The 25,858-nt window shown below is 40.2% G+C and overlaps 1 protein-coding gene across 3 annotated transcripts in view; it reads right to left on the bottom strand.

The window, feature by feature from the left end:
- Nucleotides 1–25,858, bottom strand: part of Ntrk2 (neurotrophic receptor tyrosine kinase 2) — a 371,115-nt gene that overhangs the window by 51,335 nt on the left and 293,922 nt on the right. For all 3 annotated transcript variants that reach the window (XM_042696232.1, XM_042696230.1, XM_042696231.1), the window contains one exon: nucleotides 20,185–20,419. In XM_042696232.1, the coding sequence (XP_042552166.1) occupies nucleotides 20,185–20,419 (235 nt within the window). The remainder of the gene's footprint in view (nucleotides 1–20,184; nucleotides 20,420–25,858) is intronic.

The raw sequence follows: 25,858 nt of genomic DNA on the forward strand, positions 1-25,858 counted from the left end.
GAAAAAAGAATTCAATACATATCCTACAAGAGGAAAAGTGAGGGAAGAGTTGGGTTGGGAAAGATGGGTAAGAACTCTGAAAGGGATGACATTGGTCAAAACACACCATACTCATAAACTGCCTTGGTGGATGGCAACTCTATTGTACAACTTGTTAAAGATAATTAAACCCCCTGTTTTCATTGTATTTGATGTTGCTATAATTTGTGGGGGGAAGGGAAAAAAACAAATTGTTTTAATAGGGATACAGGTGGACCCATTGCAACAATGAGATGTATAAGATGTTATAATCGAAAAACTAACTTTACAACTTTGGCGGGGGTGGAGGAGGGGGAGGGGGGGCAGATGGGAGGGCAGGGATGGTAAGGGGAAACAAAGGAGGCAACAATGCTTGATAAGAAATGTACTCATTACCTTGCTCATATAATTGTAACCCCTCTGTATGGTATTTTCACAATAAAAAAACTTATTAATTAAAAAAGATAATTAAAATATTCAGTAAGAAAAAAGTAGAAGAAACACCACAGTTCACTGTGATATGAAGATACACTGAGGCATGCTCATTTGTAACCAGGAAGAGAAACTTCACCAAATGAGATGGCACCCGGATCTCAAACTTAACTGTGAGGAAGTAGACTTCTGTAGTTTAAGCCACTCATCTATGACATTTTGCTATGGCAGCCTGAGCTAATATACTTAGTCTCCCACTGTCTGTTGGCCTCCAACTATGTCCCCAGGACAAGATCTTGTCATGAAGTCATATCAGGCTAGCCAGATTCTTCTACCAAAAGACATAGCTCTTGACAGGTGACCCTCTCCCAATAATTACCCTGCGTAATTCAGACAGCCACTCCTTTACATTGTCCCTTCAGACAGAGACTACATTTCTCTGTGTTTCACCTAAAACCTAGCTAGTCTTTGTCAGTAGTCCTTTCAGCATATTGCCTATTTCCTAAAAAGAGTCTGGCACAGTCTAACAGAACAAGGGAATTGTTTTTAAAAATAAGTGTTTAAAAATATGGTGATCATTTTGAACTTTGTTGCACTGATAGAGACACTGAGAGTTGAGAATTCATAGTCAATTGGTAATGTGACACACTTGGGATCCACCATTACAAATAGGATCGGCATGGGCATTGTTTGCTGCACTGCTGGGCTAACTTTCCTTGTAACAACATCAATATAATAGGACAGTAAAAATGATTCCACCTTCAGTCTGCCCAATGCAAAACCAAGTAATACTACATTTTCCCCCATACTCTATGAACCATAATCTCTGCTTCCATTTTTCATTTTTGCCATGTCTTTTTCTCCATTTGGTTCCATTTGCTAAAAAGTCTTCATTGTTCTAGGGGTCAGGAAAAGGGGGCGGGAGAGTGCTTGTTTAGAAGTTATTGCCTAGCAACCCATTTCCTTATTCCAGGGACAGAGGTTATTTGCATTTTGGGAAAGAAGAAGAAGTAGGAAAAAAAAATGCTTCAATTCTCATGAGGGCTGGGGTGGCACTGTCATGCTGCTCACTCCTTAAAGGAGTCTTCCTTCCTGTGATGACTCCCCTTGGGTGACCATCTTTTTCCATTAGCCCTGTGCATGCTTGCTTCAAAGAGGTCCCCCCTTCCAAGGTGCTACCAGAGCATCCAGGGGCAGTAAGTGGCACTGCCAAGCCGCAGCCCCGGCAGCCCCAAGACAAGGCTCAGAACATCCTGATCCCATTCAGCTCGATATTTTTTCCCACACTGTTCTTCCCTTGTGCAGCTTTCTTTCCTGGACATGTGCCACACCCAGGGGATGTGTGGACATACTACCCTTAACCTCCAAGCTGCCAGTGAGTTCCTTAAGCTTGCTTAAAGCCAGTAGAGACATTAGAACGGCAAGTGGCCGAAAGGGAACCCTATTGCATTGTTGGTGGGAGTGTAAATTTGTTCAACCACTTTGGAAAGCAGTATGAAGATTCTTCAGAAGACTCCACATAGAGCTCCCCTATGACCCAGCAATCCCACTTTTGGGCATTTACCCAAATAATCACAAACAAGACCATACTAAAGCTACCAGCACAACTATGTTTATTGCAACATTATTTGCCATAGCTAAGATATGGAACCAACCCAGATGCCCCTCAATAGATGAATGGATCAAGAAAATCTGATATGTACACACACACACACACACACACACACACACACACACACACACATATAACTTCTATGTCTCCATCAGAAAAAATGACATTGCTCCATTTGTTAGGAAATGGAAAGACTTGGACAAATTATATTAAGTGAAGTAAACCAGGCCCAAAGAAACATAGGACTCATGGTTTCCCTTATTTGCAATAACTAGTATAAGTCAAGGACAAATAGAAAAGGTCAAAAGCTATGTACATATAACCATATAAGATGATGTTAAGTGAAATGAACCCCAAGATAGGGACATAACTAGTTTTTTTCTTGCTATTGTTTTTAATGTATCTAAAACGTACTATGTGATTTTTTGTTTCTCTTGTGTTCTTCCCCCATGGTATAACCCCTGTTTTCACTGTCTTTGACGTTGGTGCACTACATCTTGTATATACATTTTTCTAATTTGGAGAGGGGAAGGAAAATAATAAAATGCTGAAACAAGGATATAGGTTGACCCATTGTAACAATGAGATGTACAAGGTACTATGTAGGAAACGAACTTTACAACTTGGTGCCGGGGGAGTTGGGATGGTGGGGAGGGAAGGGATGGTAGGGGAAAAACAAAGGAGGAGGTAACAATGCTCGATAGGAAATGTACTCATTACATTACTCATGTGACTGTAACCCCTCTGTGCACTATTTTTACAATAAAAAAAACATAGAAAAGAAATGCAAGAGGCATGAAATTCCACTTTGACATTCTTAGCTGACCTACAGGAGGGGAGACTCAAGAAAAGAGAAGGTGCTGTTCTCATCAAAGAAAATGGTTGTTGATTCATTAACATTGAATGCAGAGTCAATGACTTGAACGTAACTCATGCCTGAATTGAACTGGGTTATTATGTGAAAAAAAATCACTCTTCCAAACTATAGAATTCTGCTCAAAACAGAGCAGAATGAGATGAAAGTCTGACCCCACCAGGGTGCCTCAAAGTGGGCTATGTAGCTCCAAGCTGGGAAAGACCTTCAATCTTCTGCAGCTCTAAACTGTCATCTAGAAAACTGAGATCTTTGAAAATTATATTGACATTTAACTTCCTTTGAGTACTGCCAAGCAGCCCATGGCATATATCCTTTGGTGTATCACTTAATGAATGCTAACTCATGATTATGTTTACATTCGTTTATTCATGACCTTTTCTTGCTAGGATATTCGTCATGAAGAGAAGTCAGGGTCATACATAAGCAATACTGATCTACCATAATGACAGATAGATATGTCTTCCATTAAAGTATCTAATTGGATTACATATACTTTTCCTTTCCTTTGTCATTTTATGTATTTTCATGCCCACATTCACCCAGGACAACTAAAACTCATGAAGGTCTTAATTGTAAGTAAATGAATTTCATTAACTAGTATAAGGACCTTGCTCTGAGATAGAAAAGGTGGAGGATGATAACACCACTTAATACTTTTAAGTATAAGATAAGATGCATCTAGAAGAAAACAGAGATTCATTGTGATTGATCATAAACAGAAGGCACAATTTTTCTTAAAAAAATACCACTAAGCAAAACTCTGTCTTCCACAGGACAAAATTTTATCTTTGTTTTTATTATTTACGTTTGCTAATTTTGTCAGTTCTCTACAAATTGATCTTGTCTTCTCTGTGAAGAAAAGATTCTCATTAAGTTAGTGGACTTGATAGTGGAACTTAAAAATTTTAGAGAAAAAAGGACTTCAGAAATCACCTGACCTCTACACAATATCCTCATTTTGCCCTTATGGCCTTAGAAACTGAGACGTAGAGAGACTCCTGTTTGCTCAAACCACATACAGGTTGTGTAGGTGACAATGAATAATGAGAAATCACCATTTACTACATGTAGGGTTCATGTAACTACAGATAAATGGCTTAGTATTGGGAGTGTTATACTTATTATTGGGTCCATTTTACTTCTTGCTTGGCTTTGAGGGCTATGTTTTGGGGAAGGAAGAACCTGGAATATAATGTATGGGGCTGAAATAAGTCTGCCATGTTGCTGCTCCTTTCTTGTGGATTTCTGCAGGAGTATTTGAGGACACACAAGTGTTCTGGTGTTGAATGAGTTGTGAGGAAAGGCTTATGGTCAAATGTGTCCTTTGGATGAATGTTCCCTCTGTGGCTAAGTTGGTAGGTTTTGCTGAGAACTTGAAGAATTGGGAGGCAGTAAAAGGTTGAATTAAACATTCTCTGGGTCTCTCTGCTCTGCTTACCATTTCTCCCTTTTTTCTCTTAACTACTGCCACTTAATTATTCACAGTCCTTTGCTTCAAAGCCATGAACATTGAGTATTGTCTTCTTTGGGACATGGAGAAACTGTTGGGCTTGCTTGGTTTTTGAGCTACTGAAATACTCATGTCATAAATATAATGAGACACTAAGCTTGACAGTGTTTGGAGTAGTCCATGCACATATAATCATTGCCTTTGAAAACTCTGTTGAAGTCTGGCAAGTTTAAAAGAAGCAGGGAGCATGGAATGAATGCTGTGGCACGGCAGAGCTGGGGCCACAGTTGAGTCTAGAAAAGAGAGTTTTTTATGATTCCCTGTGCACAGAAGACCAAGAACTGGGTCATATTCTTTCTATTTGGGTTAAAGTACATGTAGAGAAATAAGAATATGGTAGCTTATTTTAACTGTCAGAATAAAACTCTCAGAATCTTTGAGAGGTGAGTATCTTTAGAAGTAATTAAAATCACATCACGTAGCCCAAGAATGAAGAAGGTAAAAGAGCATTGCGTCAATATGAATTCATTTTCCAAACTTCCAGTTGGTAACATTTATTCATTATAGAGCTAAGTCACAAAAATACATTAAGGTTTTGCTGTTGCTTACTGTGTTGAAATTGTACATATAACACATCCAAGCATGTGGATTTTAATTTCTTATTACTTATGATGTACTTACTATTAGTTGCATTTATGATAATAATACACATACACAGAAGAAACCAAAATTAACTGCCTGCAGAACCAATCACTGAGGAGTATTTGGTTCACAAATCACTAGGTGCCACAGAACACAATTTGGGAAACACCAAGCCCATTCTACTCCATTTACGGATACATCTTTTGACAAGAAAGCCCAAATTACACCTTTTATACTTAGGCCAAATCCATTTTCTTTACATTGTACCAAATCTGTCGATGAAACATCTGTGCACTAGTGTCAGCTTTGACTCCTGGAACCACAGTCTTCATCTGTGTGGCAAAAATGCTCACACCCATATCATTCTCTCTTGCTCTAGCTCCTTCAACTGTCTTCCCTTTGATACAGTTCCAGTCTCTTGGGTAATAACCTCCTCTGTGTTTATTGCCTTGTTAAACACAGTCTTTAAATATAGATGGCTTAAAATCACTCTAAACTTAACATGCAATCAACTGAATTTCTATTCTCCTCTCACCTGTTCCAAGACTGCTCAGTTATACTGGTCAAAAATCAGTTTCAGATCCTTGGCATCTTCCTCTGTATCCATATCAAATTCATCACCAGGTCCTGTAGTTTTGCCTCCTGAGTAGTTCAAAAATTTCTTTACTTTGCTCTGTCTTACTTTAATAATCTTTGTCCAGCAAGCATGCTACATTAATCTATCTTTAGTAGATTAAAAAAGACTTTAGTCTACCTACTTACAGCTATTGTGGCTTTCCTGAGCTGTAAAACCTCTGATCTTGCTCTAAGCTTTTAGAGCCAACCCACTACTTTTAGGATAAGAATCTTTAGCATGACTGAGAAAAGTGTTATATGATTTAGTCCTTTTCTCCTCCAGTTAGATTTTATATACCCTTCTCAGTCCTCAAACATTCACCATCCCTCATTTCCTTCACCATGATCTTCCTCTTCTATCACAGGGCTTCTCGACCTTTTGTTTCCCTTGCTTGGAATCAATCTTCATCTTTGGATGTAGTTAGCTCAACCTACGAGATTCAGCTTAATGATGCTTTCCTCAGTGGTGTCCATAACAATTCTGTTATTACAGGTTTTCATAGCCCTCCAGATGTCTTTTTCATACTACTTACTATTGTTCTTATTTGACATATATTTATGAGATTATCTGATAAATGGCTTGCTCTCCAATTGGATCATTAGCTTCAGATGCTTAGATTTTTACTTTTACTCAGTTTTTTCCCCTCACACTCAGCATGAAAGGTGTTCATGCTCAACAATATTTATTGAGTAAATTAGCTGTATAATTCTTGTTTTAGTTCTCTCTGTTCCAGCAAGGAGATTGATCCAAAATCTAGGAGGGATGAAATGAATTTGGTAAAATTGCTCTCTAATGGAAAGATCAACTTAGTTTTCAAAGCCTGCCTATCTCTAGCCATACATAAGTAAGGAATGTACAGCTTATAGCTCTCGACAGTGTATGCTAGTGTTCATATAGACAGCCAGAATAAGGAGGGAACAGAAAGTGAGCTCAAGAAGGAAATGGACAAAGAATGACATTGTTTTCAAAAGAGCAAAGAAGTAGGATTCCAGAGACAACTAATACCTCAACTTGACCTTTGTTTCCAGGCTGAATTGTAGGACACTGTGTAAGTAAAGGCAGTTTGTGAGCACTTAGTAAAAAGAGGTCCTAAAAAGAGAAAGCAGGTTCATCAACACGAAATCATGGCAAGTGATCATCCAGTTCCATGAATGTAAACTTGCTGAAGCGAATAAGTGATGGCCTTGGACAGGAAACATATTGATCTCAGTAAGGCTCTTCTTGACAAGATCCCTTGCAATATCCTCAAAAGGCTGAAAAATAAGGGCTAAACTCACAGCTATTCAAATATCAGTGTGCTTGCGACCTGTTTAACAGTGTCTTCCTCAGTGCTGAGCCACTCTAATTCTATTCTGATATCATCTTACTCTGCTTATATAATTATAATATTAATAGCTACCTAAATTGCCTCCTATGATTTAGGATGTGCACTTAAAGTACACTTCATTTGTACATGGCTAAATTGTGTTATTAGGACTGGGTGCTGGTGGCTCATGCCTATAATCCTAGTTACTCAGGAGGCTGAGATTTGAGGATTGTAGTTCAAGACAGACTAGGCAAGAAAACCTGTGAGACTCTTACTTCCTCCAAAGTACTTAAAAAGCCAGAATTGGAGCTGTGGCTCTACTGGTAGAGCACTAGCTTAGAGCAAAAGAAGCCCAGGAGCAGCCCCTAGGCCCCAAGTTTAAGCCCCAGGACAGGCATACATACACACACACACAATATTATTATTATTGTTATAATCATCATTATCATTGAAGTTGAAGAAATTAAGACTTGGGAGGTTAAGTAGTTTGTTCAAAATCACATAGTTAATTAGAGGTACAGCTAGATTATAGTGCTGAATTATCCCCACCTCCACAGTTGTGGTGTTCTAGAATGCTCTTTGCCAGAAGTACAACTTTGTAGCTGCCTAGTAAGCACTTGTACGCTAGTTTACAATACTTTACAGTAGAGCTCACTCCCTGTAATACATAGACCTAAAACAGCCCATGGATTTTATTTATAGGAGTTCTATAAAACTGGATTACATTTTGCTTAACCTGCAACAAAAACTTAGCATTTCTTTTGATAATTTAATTGACATAGGCAACAAGCAACAGTGGTTTCAGTAGAATCTGTCTATGAAGTTGTTATCCATAGAAATCAGATATTTTCATGTTACATTACTGTTGTCACAGATATCTCAAAACACCTTTTATGTTCATCACTTTGAAATTATAGTAGTTATTAGACCTATTGCCAGATTCATTATTTAACATTTTAACAAGAACATGTGTTATTATATCACATTTTAAATATTTTATAACTCTGCTAAACTGTCACAAGTAACCTTAGGTATTTTATATTACTGTATTTGTGCTATTTTATTTTGGCCGACATATAAAGGCTCTATTTCTACTTCTTCATGGTCCCAAACAGATGCTGAGGAAAATGTTACTTGGGGGAGGAGTCCCCTGTCTTTCCAAGGACTAAAGGCCAGAGCCAAGCCTTGTGCCATGCTAAGCAAGTTCAGCTTGTTCTGCAGTGTGTGTGGCTGATGCCAGGACAGCTTTTCTTTGTGGCATGTGTTTCATGCTCAGGCAAATAGTTATGACTCAGGGTAGCTCACAAAAGATAAGTGAGTGATGATAGTTCAGGACCCACTACAAAGAGGCAGAGGACGTCTATCACACACTGTGAAAATGTGCTTTCAGTGGTGTTTACTGGAGTTGCCTTGAAGGATACAGTAAAAGAAACACAGAGTACTGATGAGCCAGTACTTAAGGATTTGGACAAGTCCTTTCACATTTCTGAAAACCTCACACACATCACTCTGGCTGAAACAGTGTAAGCAGAGTGACTGTAAAATTCTGGTGAGACCTATGTCATCAGCTAGGGACACAAAGAGAAGTTAAGTGTGATGAGCCACATTCATGTCCCTGAAGTAGCACCCTGAGACCATCCCCAAGGACCCCAAACCCACTCATACTCCAGGGAGCCAATTCCCAGACTCAGGGCTGTTTACCAGAGAGAGGATCCCTTTAGGGCATGGATGCTGGAACCTGGGGTACCAGCAGGGTTCTCTTTTGTCTCTGCTCACCAATGTCAAAGTGGTGTTAGTAATACACACACACACACACACACACACACACACACACACACACACACACACACACCATGCTTCCTGATGGAACTTAGTGGCAGACAGACAGGACTTTCTCCATTATAATGAGATACAAAATAAGGTTCAGAGAAGTTGAGCAACTGACTTGATCCAAGTCACACACTGCAGGAATAGTAGATCCATTCCTGTTGTCCATGAGTCTGTGCTCTTTGGTATATTCATCAGAATGAGGGATGATTGAAATCTGGAGAGGTACAAAGGTGGATGGATGCTCAGGATTTCTGACACAGACTATTCCTGAAACTCATTCCCAATCTAGAGTGATGCTTCTGGAACTCAAAATATTTCTTTCCTTCCTTCAATAAACAAAAGTATGTAACCTTGTTCTGTGCAGTCAGCAGAATGCCAGAATGTTCTGTGGTGATCATGCAGAAGAGACCTCTGGAAATGCACCAGGAGACACTTGTTTACTTCCCAGTGAGAACAGGGGAAGGGGATGAGAGCTGAGCTGAGAACCTGGGGAAGGTTTCATCTCTGGAAGAGCCTGAACCAAGAAAGCTTTGCAAACAAGGATTCAGAGATGCCAGGTCACCCTCAAGAATGAGCTCCTGGCATCTTAGGCCAAGTCATTTCACGTCTCTGAATATGATTTTCTAATCTGTATTATCAGACGGTGTTTGAGACAGTTACACAGCAAGCTGACATATAAAAGGAAGCCAAATGTATTAGTGTTCCTTAGAAGAACCAGTACCAGTCCTCTGAGGTATTAACAAAAGTCCTTCCAGGCCAAAATTATCTCCTATAATGAAGTCCAGTGAGTTTTCCAGAAAGAAATCCACTATTTGCCTAAAGAGATCAGAGGGAGAATTGGAGGCTGTGCTGGATGTGATTTGCAAGGGCACCCACTAACCTTGAACTTCACTGGCCTACAGCTTCACTTCCGTTCTCTGTGCTCTTCTTGCAGGCTGTGATCCCTCAAGGCTCTCTCCACAGCAGGCAGGCTTGCGTGCTGTGCGCAGAAGGCGAGGCACGAGCCTCCAATCTTGCTCAGCCTCCGCTGCTGCTGCTGTATCCCTCGTCATCAGCACCATGTGAATGAACCAAATTATCTCCAGGGCTCAGGGCGTGGGCCACATAGCCAAGCTCAGCCGTCAAAGGATCCCAGCGTCATGTTCTCCACCCCCTTATGAGAAGGCTGCTGCTGTCGTAGGGGCTGTGAGGGAGGCAGCCAGCCTGGAAGTGCCATGTAGGGAAGAAACCGTTCCGTTTCAGTGTTAGGCTTCTAAAATAACTGCTAATAAAAAGCCTTCATACTGTGACACTTCAATACAGACACCCACAAGGATACCTTGACAAGCTGTTTGACTCTTCACAAGCCTTTTCTTGCTTTTCCTGTGCCAGGCCCCCACCAGTCACCCACACAGATATACAACCATGCAGTGACAGCGGAGACCAGCAGGGGTCTGCCTAGACTGCTGGGTACTTGGAGCTTTCTTCCTGGCAAGAGGTACTGCTGCTCCAGTCCTGGCATGTCCAGGGGCATTTTCCCTCTCTTTTAACCTGAGTTTTGTTCCGTGTTTCTTTACAGTTACCATGGCTTGGACAATATTTAGAGCAGGAGCCAAGCTCATTTCTACAGATGAGAGATGAGATCCTCAAATAACATTTCATGCACATACTGATCATAAGATCTTGGGCTCGTTTAGAAAGGGCAAAGAATTTAATAATTCTGAGTTCTGATAAGAGAGCAAGATACGGTTGAGTGCTACTGATTAAAATTCAAGGGGTCTTTCCTAGTGGAAATCCAAAAAATCTATGGTAATACTATGGCAATACCACAATTTCCTTCAGGGAAATAAAGGTGATGTCTGAGTGAATTGCTAAGAGTACTTTTCCTATTTTTGGAACTTGTTAAGTAAGACTAGTTATAAAGTTGTCATTTGTGTCTTAGCATAGATAAGACCAAGTTATATCTTTAATTACTGGCTCCAAATGTTCCTGAGAAGAATAACTATAATGGTACTTATACTTGGCTGCACATGAAACTCATGTAACAGATTTACTCAGAATTTAAGTTTCTAATCTTTATCCCCTAGTCCTTAAATACACTATAAAATGCTGAGTCAGTCATCTAAAGCAAGGCCCAGAATCATGATTTGAGGGAAAATTGAAACCAGTCTAAGGTATTCTGATGTATGGTCAAGTCGAGGACTGATAGAATGGGATGGGAACACATGGTTCCACAATATCATGTCTTCACTAGCAGGAAGGAGAAGCATCTGGAGGTGTTCTTAAGGCCTTATCTCATTAAGCAACTTGGTTTGATGATTCTTTTAGTAAAGCCCAACTTAAGGTTTGTTTTATTTGGCATATCAAATTTCAGATGTTTGAATAACTATCCAGAGACTGAATTTTAAGAGAGTTTAAGACACACTGAAAGATGAAGACAAGTCACGGTGGGACTTATAAATGATTTTCATACTAAGGGCCCAGTAACATAGGGTGGCATCTTTATTTGGAAAGACTTCGAAGAACACTCTATAGTCTTTTGGGAAGACTCTTGTTAGGCATGACCAGGAAGAATTCTGAAAGTGCCCTGAACGGTATGAGACACTGGGGTTGAGAGTTAGAATATATTCGTTCTTTTTAGGCAGAAAATGCAATTAGGTCTTAACTACGATAGCAGTCACACACAATGGAAGTTGTTAAGGTTAACAACTCCACTATCTGCTACTTTTATTCCTTTAAAACTCAGGCCAACTTAATTTTCTTCTCATAGAATTTTTCAGATTTCATCCCACATCTCCCCAATAAATCAATTTACTCTTAACAGCATGCATCACAGTGCCTAGTTTGAGTGACTCATTTATGTGTCTTCTCCCCAGGAGAGGTGTGATTTTCTTTATGGAACAGAACAAGTTTTTCTCAGTAACTACATATTAAAGAGGCATGGTTAAGAACCATATATGCAATATTATCTTGGCTGTTTCAGCCATTCCATCTATCCAAGATGCTTCAACATTGCCCACATAGCAAAGACTGTAGGAAAATGTGAGGGGGAGGGGTGCAGCCTTATCCATATTCTGCCCACTCATTCTTTTTTTCTAATGCCTTCTTGCACTAATTCACATTTTAAGCCTGAGTAATCTCTCTGAGGTAGCAAGTGGGCTAAGATAATTTCCTCTTGCTCAATACTCATTGGAGATGGGGAAAATCTACTCTCCTACTTAAAGTAATAATCTTGTGTAGGCAGGAAAACTTTAATTGTAGAAAAGGATTATGTAAATGTAAGTTATTTAATTAAAAAGCAAAAAAAAACCCTTCACAGGAAGTATCTGTTAAAAAAGATGATGATGAGAAGTTGTTTCTCTTTATTGTAGATTGTAATTCACTGATAAATTTTTGAAATTACATATTCATCACTGAGAGAGGTGGCAACTCCCTTCTGCTTCTAGGAAAGATGAAGTGACAGAGAAGAGATTTATTTTCTTACCCCTTAAAATAGTTTACATATAAACTACTTTCAGAATGGTTGATAAAGCTAATGAAAGACAGGAATCCCAGCTGAGCACTGGTGGCTTACACCTATAATCCTAGCTACTCGGGAGTCTGTGATCTGAAGATCGTGGTTCAAATCCATCATTGGGCAATAAAGTCCATGAGACTCTTATTTCCAATAAACTACTCAGAAAAGCTGGAGGTGGTGCTATGTCTCAAGTGATAAAACACTAGCCTTGAGCCAAAGAAGCTCAGGACAGTACCCAAGACCTGAGTTAAAGCCCTAGGACTGACCTCTCTCTCTCTCTCTCTCTCACACACACACACACAGATAAGAATCCTTGAGATAAGAATCAAATTTGCCCAGTCATGTGATTTCCCAAGCTTCATTCATTGAAAGTGACAGAATGGGGAACTCAGATAGATCCCAAGCAAACTTGATTGAATTGAGAAGTATCAAGGACATTTGGAAAGCTCACTTGTAGGTATGTCTTGAAGACATCTCTTGAAAAGGCTAACTAAGAAGGAAGACCTGCTCTGAGTATGGATGGCATCATCCCACATCGTGATATCTAGATGGACTCACAAAAGAAAAGCCAGAGTGTAAGCATCCTCTTTCTCTACTTCCTAGCCACCTTGATGTGTGAGTTGCTTTGCTCTGCCTTGCCCCACCCCACCATAATGGATTGATGCCTAAGAGACTGTAAGCCAAAGTATATCCTGTTACCTTTAAATTCTTTCCCTGAGGTATTGGGTCACAGTAATTAAAAACAACAACAAAAAACCAGACTGACATACCTCATGAACTGAGAAAATAGAGCTAAGCATCTAGGAAGAGCAAGGTGGCTAAATGGAAGAGGCAGAATATCAAAACAGACAGCTGCACACAGGGAACTCCAAAGATCTACAGAGGGTGCCCTTGAGCACTGAGTTTAAAGCTGATCCATGCACATACTGAAGAGCCTTCTTGTCAGTAGAATAATTTTAAATAGCAGCTCAAATGTCAGATCTATGTGAATCCAGCTTGGATTTCCCAAAGTAGACAGGAGGCTTCCTTTTTGGGGTTCTAAGCACACATCTATATTATAATGTTTATCTCATTGTATTGGAATTCCAATAAGAGCAAGGTCCCAATGGCTCATGCCTGTGATCTTAGCTATAAGGAGGCTAAGATCTGAGAATCTTGGTTTACAGCCAGTCTGAGCAGATGTATCTGAGAGACTCTTTTCTCCAATTAATCATCTATAGCTCAAGTGGTAGAACACCAGCCTTGAGTGGAAAAACCCAACCAAAAATGTAAGGCCCTGAGTTCAAGTCATAGTACCAGTGCACAAAGAAAAAGAAAGTCTAAGAAAACTCCAAATGTCTTTTCTCTTTTGATCTAGATGTAGCATCTGGCACATAGTAGATGTTTCATACATATGGGTTGAATAAATAAATAAATAATGAATGAAAAGACTCATCTTGTAGCAACTTGAAAGCCTATGTAAAAGGTTCTTAGGAAAGCTTGAATACAAATTAAACCAATTTAGAAATTTGAAACAATTTATGCAAATCCAGTTTAATATAGAATTAGTCTGAACTCAATGTTCTGATTTCTCCCTGGCAGACAGCTACTTTGAACTGTTCTCTCCAAGTGCTGATAAAGGTACAGACTGAAGATGATTTCATAGAATGAATAACCTTTCAGGTTTCTGAGGGCAAAAGAACCCAAACAGAAAGGCCTATAATGGTTCATGTAAAAGTTAAAAGTCATCATGTAAGTACTAAACGGTGGCAGAAAAGGCAAGGAAATAACACAAGCAAATGAAAGATAATGACACAAAAGACTTCTCTCATTCAGGAAGGGATTGGGTTGCCCTTAGAATAAATACTGTGTCTGGTTTCAAGTGTGTTAGCTAGAGTATGCAAGAAGAAGTTTTTCTGCTGAAGTGATCAATGGAAGTCAAGGTTCATCCTATTATTTTTTTTCTGAAAAGAAATTATCTGAGATAAAGATTCTCTAAATCCCTTCCAGAAGCCCATGTTTCTAGTCTCAGAGGTAGAGCCCAGTGAGAATCCTAGGGCTAAACCATCTATGTACTCAATGAAGTTCCCTAATAGTATCTTGTTCAACCATCATTTGAGTAACCTATTATGTACCATTTGCCAAGCCAGTTTGTATGGATCTGAAAAATATAAGACTTGCCCTCTACCTTATTTCATGTGAATCAGAGGGAAGTAAGACCCAATTTTGATGATACAAGATGCTCTATACTCTATGCTAAATGAGTTATTGAGAAAGGGAAGATCTGTAACAAATTCCTCTGTTTGCAGGAAGTGAAGCAGGATGAGAAACTGGAATTATCTCCTAGGTTATTTGCCATTGGTGGTAGCATTGGTGCATTAAATAATAGGACACTAAAAATATTTTTGGAATGAGTCCATATCCCTGTCTACCTATCTATATTTTTATTCTGTTCACATTACATGAAAATATTTCATAAGAATATTTCTTCTTTCTTTTGTGTCAGTTCTAGGGCTTGAATTTGGGGCCTGGGCACTATCCTTTAGTTTTATTGCTCAAGGCTTAGCACATGATGATCTACATGTTCACTTTCACCAGAATTTTAGTGGTTAGTTGGAGATAAGAATTACCCTGCCCAGGGGGAGGGGGAGAGTATGGGAAGGGATGGGAAGGGGAAACAAAGAGGAGGCAACAATGCTTGATAAGAAATGTACTCGTTATCTTGCCCATGTAATTGTACATGTACAGTATTCTCACAATTGAAAAAAAAAAAGAATTACCCTGCTCAGATTGGCTTTGAACTGTGATTCTCACAACTCAGCCTCCTGAGTAGCTAGGATTACAGGTGTGATCCACTGAGTCCTGGCTAGTATACTCTATCTCAAAAACTAAAGTTTAATAGTTAACTCTTGATTATTATAATTATTACTATAATACTTGTGTGGTTCTTAAATTATCTAAATCTCTCCTCATTTTAGTGGTCAGGACTTTATTTTCTATTTCATCAACCTTCTTACACCAGGGAAAACAGACAAGGTACAGGAAAAGGAGCTGGGATTTGAATCAGTTTATTGGTTACTTGTTATAATAGCTGTGCCCACCCTGGGGCCTGAACTCAGGGCCTGGGCACTGTCCCTGAGTATTTTGCTCAAGGCTATCACTCTACCACTTAAGCCATAGCTCCATTTACAGCTTTTTTGGTAGTTAATTAGAGAGCAGAGACTCAAGAACTTTCCTGCCTAGGCTGGCTTTGAACCAAGACCCTTAGATTTCTACCTCCTGAATAGCAAAGATTACAGGTGTGAGCCACCAATGCCTGGTATATATCAGCTGGTTTTTAAAACAGCACATTGTATTTTTCTTCGTAGATAATAAAATGGCACTTATCACCTTACAGTGATTTCTTAGACATTATTGTCTATGGTCTTTTGTCATGTTGACTCTTTAGGATTCTAAATATATCCTTGCATAGTCAATTTATAATCATTTGCTTCTTTAAATACCTATACTAAATTAACCTGCCTTTTCTGCTTCCTTTTCTTCTTAAGTGCAAGATGGATTAAAGGGTATGATTTCTTATCACCTCCACTGACGGGAAAACAAGGCTTAAACACTAAGATTTCAGACGTCTGGGGCTCTCCATTCACCAATAGATCCTGTGACTATGCACATGTTAGAACCAGAGAAAACCAACAAAATGAACTTTCAAAAGAAATCAATGGATTTCCAGTTGCAGAGTAATGACCAAGTAGACTTGAGATTCTAGGTCTTCAAAAGAGGCAGAATGTGACAGAAATCTGGTTCAGATGTTTCCTAAATGTCAGGTTTTGCCAGTGGAGGAAATGGATTAAAAACAAAATAGAAGACGGGTACTGCAGAGCTGCTAATTAAAACAATTCAGAGAACATAAATGCTGGAGTAATTTTGGACCCGCCATGTCGGGCTGGTTTCAATGCAAATGCAGTGTTGATTCTTCCCTTCACTGGGAGGGTATAATTAGCTCAGCTGCGACAGGGTGGAAGGAATCCGTGAGGCCTGGTGCTGCCAGCTCACTCATGAGGGGAACAGCTGACACCAGCTCCTCCATCAGAGGCTGTACCGAGGCTGTTCACAAGTCACCATGAGCAGAAGGCTTATGGAATTGGTGCTTCCTTACAGATGAGGGATATGGCTGGGCACCAGTGGTTCATGCCTGCAATTCTAGCTATTCAATAGGCTGAGATCTAAGGATTGCAGTTTGAAGCCAGTATGGACAGGAAAGTCTGTGAGGTTCTTATCTCCAATTAACCACCCAAAAGTCAGAAGTAGAATTGTGGCTCAACTGGTAGAGCACCAGCTTTGGGCAAATAAAAAGCTAAGGGACAGCACCCAGGCCCTGAGTTCAATCCACAGTACAGGCTCCTTCTGTGATCACCAACCTTCCATCTAAGTTAGCCTAGGCTTACCTAAAAATGCTCCCAGAAGGGAATATTGGCATTGCTGATGACAGCCTGTACCAGCTATGGTAGCTCCTCACCATGAAGTGTGGGACAGGCTGTTGCAGAAGATAGGAAAAGGAAATAATGAAAGAAACCTCGTTAAAGGTGATAGCAAATGAGAAACTTGAATAAGGAGAGCACATGACCCCAGCTATGGTGATAGATAAAGAGACACCATGATGGGACTGGGTTTAAGATTTAGCTTCTAAGTGATCCAGTAGGGGAATAGTTCATTTGGCAAGAGTGCCCTGGTCCATTGCTACCACAGGTGCACTGGTTTTCTGAGGAATCAGCAGCACCTTCTGCTTCTCCACCTAGTGAACTCCGCAGAATGGACTCTATTGTACTGCTGTTTCAAGGAGCAAAAATATCCCCAGAACCACTTCGAGAATGAGAAATACTTCCATGAAACTAAACTAAAATCCATAACGTCATTGTTTTTCTAGGCTGTTGTCCAATTGTCAGGTCTCCCATCCATCATCCACTTCCCTACTCTTTCCTGTCTATTCCCACTGATGGCAAGGTCAATGTAAGGCTGGTAGATTTTCCTGGATTTGAGTGGGTAAAAACAAACAAAAAGACAAAGCACAAACTCTGTCACTACTTAATAGCCATGGAGTATGTCGGACGAAATTGATGTGACATCTGAAATATATTTGTTAATGACTAGGAGACTTCCAAGAACATAATGAAGAAAATGGGAATTATTATTTTCTTCAATCAATTTGTCAGAAAGTAGTATAAGATCTTATCACTTAAGTAAAGGATTTTCTTACCAACTTGAAATAAAATAATAGCACATGGCAAATGCCAGTGTTTTTATAATCTATAAGTGACCAAGATTAACTTCTCACGTTCAGAAGGATTGCCACAATATTGCTAGCATTTTCTACTCTAAAGGTGTTATCTTTTTAAGTTCTAATTCATTATACCATCATATTTACAAATCAATGGGGTTTTAGAATGTATATTCACATATTGTGCAATTGCCTCTCTAAATAATTCTAGAATATTTTCATTACCACAGCAAAAAGATCTGGTACCTTATAGTAATTCCTCTCTAGTTTCCCTTCCTGGAACACTGTTCAATGTTTAGTGGACATATGTATTCCTAATCTGGACATATAGTATTTGGCCTTTTGTATCTAGTTTCCTCCAATTACCAGATTGTTTTTAAGATTTATTCATGCAGCAGCAACTCCTGCTCCATTCATTTTTCTTGCTCAATAGTATCCCATAGCATGGATAACCACATTGTTTATCCATTTATTAATTGATGGTCACTTACGTTATTTACACCCATCAATTATGACAGACAGATCTTCTATGAACACTTGTGTACAAACTCTTGTGTGAACACAATAATTCCAGTTCTTTTGAGTATATTCTTAGGAGTAGAATATCTGACTTGTCTTGGTGAACATGCTGGGGAGCTAATAAACAGTTTTCCAGAACAGCTACACAAATTTACATCCCTACCAGCAATGAAGGAGTTCTACTTTTCACAGTCTTGCTAACATCAGTGCCTGTCTATCTGTCTGTCTTTTCATTATCCCATCTAGTGGTGTAATAAAGTGATAGACCATTGTCATTTTTCTTTGCATTTCTCTAAAGGCCGATGATGTTAACTACCTTTCTATGCGGTAGTTAGTCATTTGGCCATTTTTTGAGAAACATCTATATAAATGCTTTGCCTATCTTTTCCATTGGGTGGCTTATCATTTTCCTGTGGAGCTGTGCAGTATTCTATGAAAATATTTCCTAGAGATTCCTATAGAGGATGATATTGGATTCTCTCCTTAATTCAATCTTTGGCTTTATTGATTTGAGTAACAATTTATAACATTATTGAGCACTTATTTTGCTCCAGGCACTTTTTAAAAAGACTTTATTAACTGCTAAGAGACAACAATGGCTTGATCCACAGTTTCCTTCTTTATGTGCTTACCAAGATCAGTGAAACTTTTCCTCAGAGAAGCACCCCCTATTTCTTTTTCTCCTGGACTGGGAGACACCCCACCCCTCTCTCCCACCAAGCAAGTATACTTAACTAAAGGAACAGATGCATCTATTATCCAATACTGGTATGTAAAGTGTCTGTAATGTTTTAGATGCTTGGAACCTGCCAGTTACTTCTAGCTCTTAAGCTCCAGCTTGAACATCTAAAGTTAAGGCTGTGTTCATGTCTCCTTCTTGGTTTCTATTCTTGCCATACAACACATGGACAATTTTTATAAAGAGGCATAGACAAAAAACAAAAAAAAACCCCAAAACCACATAGGAAACAAACTGAGGAGGTGCTTTCTCAAGAATAAGCAATTCTGAGAAAAGCAAAGGACAGCAGAAGCACAGACTTCACCAGCCTTACTCTATTAAGAAAGGAAGTCAATGTGCAGGTCTTATCCACTTTGAGAATAAACATCCTGATGGTGTTTCTTTCTCCTCTATTTCCTTCTTCTTCCCTTGAAAGTCAAGCTGCTCAAATAAGAACATCAAATAGAGAATCTGAGGTAGCAAAAAAAAAAAATAAAAAAGACAAATACCCCAAACCTTCATACTAATTATCTGAACTTCAAAGTTTCCAGAAATGTCTTCTTTCTCTATCTCTAAATTCTAAGATGTAAATGAACAAATTCCATTTACCCAGAGGACAAATTCTAAGTAATAGTGGATTTGAATCACTGACTGTAACCTCATCTTCCATGATTTTAAGCTAGGGACCAGCAGGCAGGCAGGTGGAGCAGGCAGAAGTAGATTCAGCCACATTCCATCCAGGTAAATGCCACAACATTTCCAGGCAAAATGGCTCTACCTTGAACCTCCCAGGTCTAAAGGAGTATCATGTATGCGAACAAGTTCATCTTTTCCCAGTCTTCAAAGCCCTGAAGTATAATTTCACAGAGCCTAGTGTAAGCCCCACAAATCCTATCACCTCATTACCACTACCCCTCCAGAAGTCCTCCAGAACTCTTGGGCTCCTCTGAAAATTCTCATGCTGATGAATTTTTCTCTTAGAGATGTCACACATCATGTCAAGAGAGTTATGAAAAAGGCAGGAAGGATGTCATGAGAACCATGTTCCCTTAAAATTTATACATTGAATACTTTCCCCTAGACCCAGAAGGCAACTACATCTGAAAAGCGAACTGTAGATGAAAATTAGCCCATGAGAGTGAGCTCTAGTCCAATCTGTCTTAACAAGAAAAGGACAGTGAGATACAGAGAAATCGGGAGTTCATAGATATATGAAAATAATCAGAGAAGCAAAGCAAAGAGAGGACTTAGAAGTAATGAACCCCACTATCGCCTTGATCTTGGATGTCCAGTCTCCAGATCTTTGAGAAATAAATTTCAGTGAACTCCCCTAGTCTGTGATCATTTGTGACATTATCCCAAACAAATGAGTCTGAGGAGAGAAAGGCTCTCCCTCACTGGAACAGCTACTCACCCTGTAGTAGTCTGTGCTGTACACGTCCCGGGACATCCCAAAGTCCCCAATTTTCACCAGTAGGTTCTCTCCGACCAGGCAGTTCCGGGTTGCTAGGTCTCGGTGCACGAAATGCTGGGACGCCAGGTAGACCATACCTGCAGCGATCTGCTGGGCGATATGCAGCATCTGTGACTGTGTCAGCTCCGTGGGTGGGTTGCCCTCGGCCATCAGCACAGCATCAGGACCATGTGCCCTGTGAGAGGGCAAAGAGGATGACAGTTGCAGGCTCAGCTCTTTGACTAGAGGGTCCTTTGCCCCCACCATACCAACATAAAGAGAAAACCATGTCTTTTTTCTTTATTCAGTTTCCCCTCTTTCAAATAAATTTTGCTTTGGGTCAGTTCGAGGCACCTGGAAACTGTCCTTGAGCTTTGGTGTTCAAGGCTGGCACTCTGCCACTTGAGCCACAGCTCTACTTCCAGCTTGGTAATAAAAGTCTCATGGGTGTTCCTGCCCAGGCTGGCTTCAAACTGTGATCCTCAGATCTCAGCCTCCTGTGCAGCTAAGATTATAGGCGTGAACCACCAATTCTGGGCCTATGTTTACTCTTAAATCTGCAAGAGCACCTGAGCATGTGGAATTCTCAGGGGTATGTGGGAGTACCTGAACTGGGAACTGCCACATGTTCCATTAAACTGACAGGCTTACATACTGGGAGCTCTAGAACTTTCCTAAGGTTAAGGCACTGACCAGAGCCCTTGATACTGATAAGTAGCAGGTAGCTAAAGTAAAACAAGCACATGAGGAGAGATTGGCTTTCCTAGATGTCTGGTCATAGCTCCCTTGTGGGGCTCCCCACAAGGCCTCCTTCTATCTCCCTGACCTGTGGCCACACATAGTTTTCAAGCTGCCCTTGACTCCCTCACACCCAGTTGAGCAACGATCCAGGGTATTTCCAGCCTGGACATCTGGTATCATTTCTGTTGCTCCTGTATCTCTGTTCCTGTGGACTGTCCATCACCTAGGACAGCTCTACTCAATATAATTCATCCATTCTTTTGCTGGAGAAAGTTTATTCTTTGTACATTGGAAGGGTGGACTACGTTTTTTTTTTAATCTTCATTTTCTTCTCTTATACTCTTGGCTAAGTCAGACTTAAGGCATACTAAGAACATTATGTGCTCCAGATAGGGGAAGATCTTCCTCTGTCTTAGGATGCTGCCATCAGCAATGGCAGTTCCCACAAGAGGAATTTCTGCACTGAGCCACCACAATAGTAGTTAGTGCCCCTCATGGCCTGAGGGGTCGCTGCAGGGCAAGAAATGAAGGCCAGGCTTGCTGTTGGGCTTTGCCGAGATCTGGACAAAAGGCTGCTTCCTCAAAAAGGGAGATTAAGAAGGGGAAAGCCTCCTTCAATGCACTTTGAAACACTTGAAAGAAATAGAGAGAATTTAAGTTTTAAAGTGAATGGTTTCCACTGTTGGGTTCTGGCACGGTATGAGTATTTGAAAATATAAGCTAGAATCATCCTCAAATCATGTTAAAACATTTTGCCTTGCCCCTCACTCCCCTCCCACCAGTATAACCTCTTTAATCATGGCTCTGGTCCACAGAGATCCTCCCTGCCTTTGATTTCCAAAACATGCTATCTTCAAGCTTTTCATCTTGCATTCTTGTAAACAAGCACTGGGAGAAGGGTTCGGGAGACTCTGAGTCCAGCCAGGATAGATCTTAGGAACTCTTCTAGCATCTCTATAATCTGCAATTTCCTTGTTAGAAACACAAAAGGAGCTTTTCTGGGTGATCTCTTAGCTCCTTTCTGTCTTAAATAGCTGGATTTAACCATTCCCTAGGGAAGACCATCCTATTTTTTTATATAAGATAAGTCCTCAAACTTTTCACCCCTTCTCAAACCCCAGCCCCCAAGTGCCTCTTGAGGAACTGTAGTAAGGAAATGCTTTAAGCTTTCCTCAGCTCAAAATCCCTCCTTGCTGGGTTCCAGTGGCTCACATCTGTAATCCTAGCTATATAGGAGGCTAAGATTTGAGGATTACAATTTGAAGCTAGCTCTGGTAGGAAAGTCCTTGAGATTCTTTCTTCCAATCCAAACAGCAAAAAAGCTGTCAATGTAGATATGGCTCAAATGGTAGAGTGCCAACATTGAGTTGAAAAAAAAAAGCTTAGCAAGGGTCTGAGTTCAAGCCCCAGGGGAAAATAAAAGTCCCTACAGGTAATATGTGTAGTAGAACCAAAGCTCCAAGTGACAGAGCTGAATTTTAATCCAATCCTACCATAACTTTTGTGTTATGACTGATGTGATTTGTCTGCTGTCTGGCTGCAGATAAATGGCAGATCTTTTCTTATAAATGGGGGTGGTCACTGCATCTTTCTAAGGGCACTGATTTGAGGGAGGATTGAGATTGTTTGTACAGTGCCTACTGGCCTTTTCTAGGGAAACCAGAGGTAAAAGATCTCTTTAAAAGGATGGAGAGAAAATAACACAAGTTTTCCTTTCCAAAATATCCAAGGGCTGGCTCTTCCCACCAAGCTAAATGTTCCTGAAGCCATCTCCTTTGGGGGAACAAGTTTGCTTTCACTTCATTCCTTAACTCTACGGAGACCTGAGCACCAAGACAAGGACCCCAAAATACACAAACACTAAGGGAAGATCTGAAATGAGGACCAGAGAATCTGGGCCAATGCAAAAGGCATATATTTAGTTCAAAAAGTGAATAAGTGTTGGATAAACCTCAGAAACCTGGATTAGTCTAAGTATCTGTTAGAAGCAAAGACTCCAGGGTGGGAAAGTCTGAAGTTAGGGGGAAAAGTCACCACTGGACATGAGCCTACCTCCAGCCTTGTACTCTGTAGACACCAGAAAGTGGGTGACCCTCTGATGCCCAATGTACTTCATAACACCATGCTTAGATGAGAGGAGGCCTCTCAGGAGCAGAAGCCTCACGAAAGGAAGTCAAGTGAATTCTGAATAAGGTTTTATGAGGAATCTCAAAAGGGCATGGTAGCCTCTGCTACTATGTTATTCATCGTATCTCAGGCTCAGTTTCTCCTGCAGGCCTTGGAAATAAAAATTGTGATGGTCTTCTTGCAGAACATTCTTTAAGGGCTGACAGTACATTATCAGCACAGAAAGCAGCAAGTTCTGGGGAAGAGTGAAGGCTACTCAACCTTATTGATCATGTCTCCAGTGTCAGTGGTAGCTTCAAATTCATCACTCTACACTGACTCTGGATTTCTATAGCTTACTATTTCCCTTCTGGTTTTTTTTTTAAATAAAATGAGTTACTTGAAGAAATTTTAAATTAAAAATAGTTGGTGCATAATAATTGTATGTTTTCATGGGATCTGATGTGCTCAATATGTGACCAATATATGTCTATGGTAGGTAATGAGTAGATCAGGGAAGTTTGTCTGTCTATCTATCTATCTATCTATCTATCTATCTATCTATCTATCTATCTATCTATCTATCTATCTATCTATCTATCTATCTATCTATCTATCTATCTACCTATCTATCTATCTATCTATCTATCTATCTATCTATCTATCTATCTATCTATCTATCTATCTATCTATCTATCTATCGATCGATCTATCCCCATTGTGTCAATACTAGTGCTGTCCCTGAGCTACTTTACTCAAGGTTGGCATTCTAATACTTGAGCCACAGATCCACTTTCAGATTTTTGGCGGTTAATTGGAGATAATAATCTCATGGTCATCTTCTTCCAGCTGGCTTTGAACCACAATTCTCAGAGCTCAGCCTCCTGAGTAGCTAGGATACAGATATGAGCCACCAGCATCCTGAAATATCTATCTTTTTTTTTTTTAAGAAAACAAGTCATTATTTCTTTGTGTTGAGAACATTCACAATCTTCTCTACTAGCGATTCTGAAATGTATAGTTGTTGTTAGCCATAGTTAACTACTGTACTGGGTTTTAGAAGTTACTTCTCTTTTCCACTTGCACCCCTGTACCTGTTCACTGTCTCCTTGTTTAACAACAAGTCGGCTTGCGGAGTTGTTAAATAGACAGAAGGTGGGCTTTGCAGTCAGTGGCTGATGGATTGCGTCCCAGCTTGGTCACTTTCTGTGTGACTCAATGTAACTCCAGTGTGGGAATGATGGCAAGAACTGTTTATTATGTTTATGCAAGTTAAAGTATGTAAAGTGCTTAGAAATACTCAAACGTCAGCTGATAATGTCACAAAAATACTTGTGTGCCTCTCCCCTCATTTAAAGGAAACTCTAGAGTCATTTTAAGAGGAAAATTTGTGAATTGTTTCCTTCCTCCCTCAATTCCTGTTCCACTTAGAATAAGTCCTGACCATGCTGGGTACAGTATATGCTTTTGGAGGAATTAAAAAACTTAAAGGGAGATGAAAAAAAGACATCTGTCTTTATCAGACAGTGCCACGGACACTTGGGGACCTTTTCTTTTTTTGGGGGGGGGGTCCGGTCATGGGGCCTGAACTCTGGGCTTGGGCACTGTCCCTCAGCTCTTCAGCTCAAGACTAGTGCTCTACCACTTGAACCACAGCGCCACTTCTGGGTTTTTTCTTTTTGCTTATGTGGTGCTGAGGAATCGAACCCAGGGCCTCGAGCATGCAAGGCAAGCGCTCTACTACTGAGCCACCTTCCCAGCCCTTGGGGACCTTTTCTGGCAGCTCCGTGCTAGGTCTCCTTCCAGAGAGAGGACAGCTTGTCCTTGCAATGCATTATTGCACCTGGGAATCTGATTTTTGGCATGGCAAACATCTTGCTTCCAGAGCTTAGTAGGTTCTAAAATAAAAAGCAGGGCAAGTTTCCAATTGCCCCACACCCTGTGCAGGACGCCAAGTAGGAACTGAGCTCCTGTTCCTTCAGAAGGCAGAAAGGAGGCTGGGGAGTGGCTGGCAGCTAAAAAATTGAAAGCATCATCAAGTTGAAGCTCAGGTTCTCTGTCTCTCTTTTTCTGTCTGTCTGTCTGTTTTTCTGTCTCTCTTGTCTCTTTCTGTTAGCCTTATTTCTCCGTATCTCTGTCTGTTTGTCTCTTTTTCTTTAGATACACACACACACACACACACACACACGCACGCACGCACACACACACACACACACACACACACACTATCTGAGCACACGAAAGCATTTAATTGCATCTAGGTGAAGATATTTGGATTAATTGTGCTACAGTTTTTGGAAAACATTTTGGATAAGACAACTAATCTGAGTGGTGGATATGTTTCTCCTAAGGTCAGCTAGGCTTCAACCAAATTTAACTTCTTTTTCTCTTGTCATATTACATCTTACAAGACAAGGCTGGGAGAATGGCTCGAGTGGTAAATCAGAGTGCCTGACTGGCAAGGGCAAGGACCTGAGTTAAAACCTCAGTACCGTAAAGAAAACAAATAAGCAAACAAACAGTCAAAAAATGAGTAGATCTTAGTAGACACTATGAGGAAAATGAACTATGCAACTTGCAGGCAGAGACAGGGAGGGGGAACATTGTCCAAAATGAAGGTGTAACATGGTCTCCAAAAAGAAATGTATTCACAACATGACCTTTGAAATGGCAGCCTCTCCGTACATCATCTTCATAAGAACAATAAATTATATTTTTAAAAAATGAGTAGATATGACAAGACAAAGTATAAAAGCTGTCTTATCACTTATAATAAAAGCTTTGCTGA

Source organism: Dipodomys spectabilis, unplaced genomic scaffold, assembly GCF_019054845.1.
Source record: "Dipodomys spectabilis isolate Male_0828 unplaced genomic scaffold, ASM1905484v1 ptg000204l, whole genome shotgun sequence".
NCBI classification, from domain to species: domain Eukaryota; kingdom Metazoa; phylum Chordata; class Mammalia; order Rodentia; family Heteromyidae; genus Dipodomys; species Dipodomys spectabilis.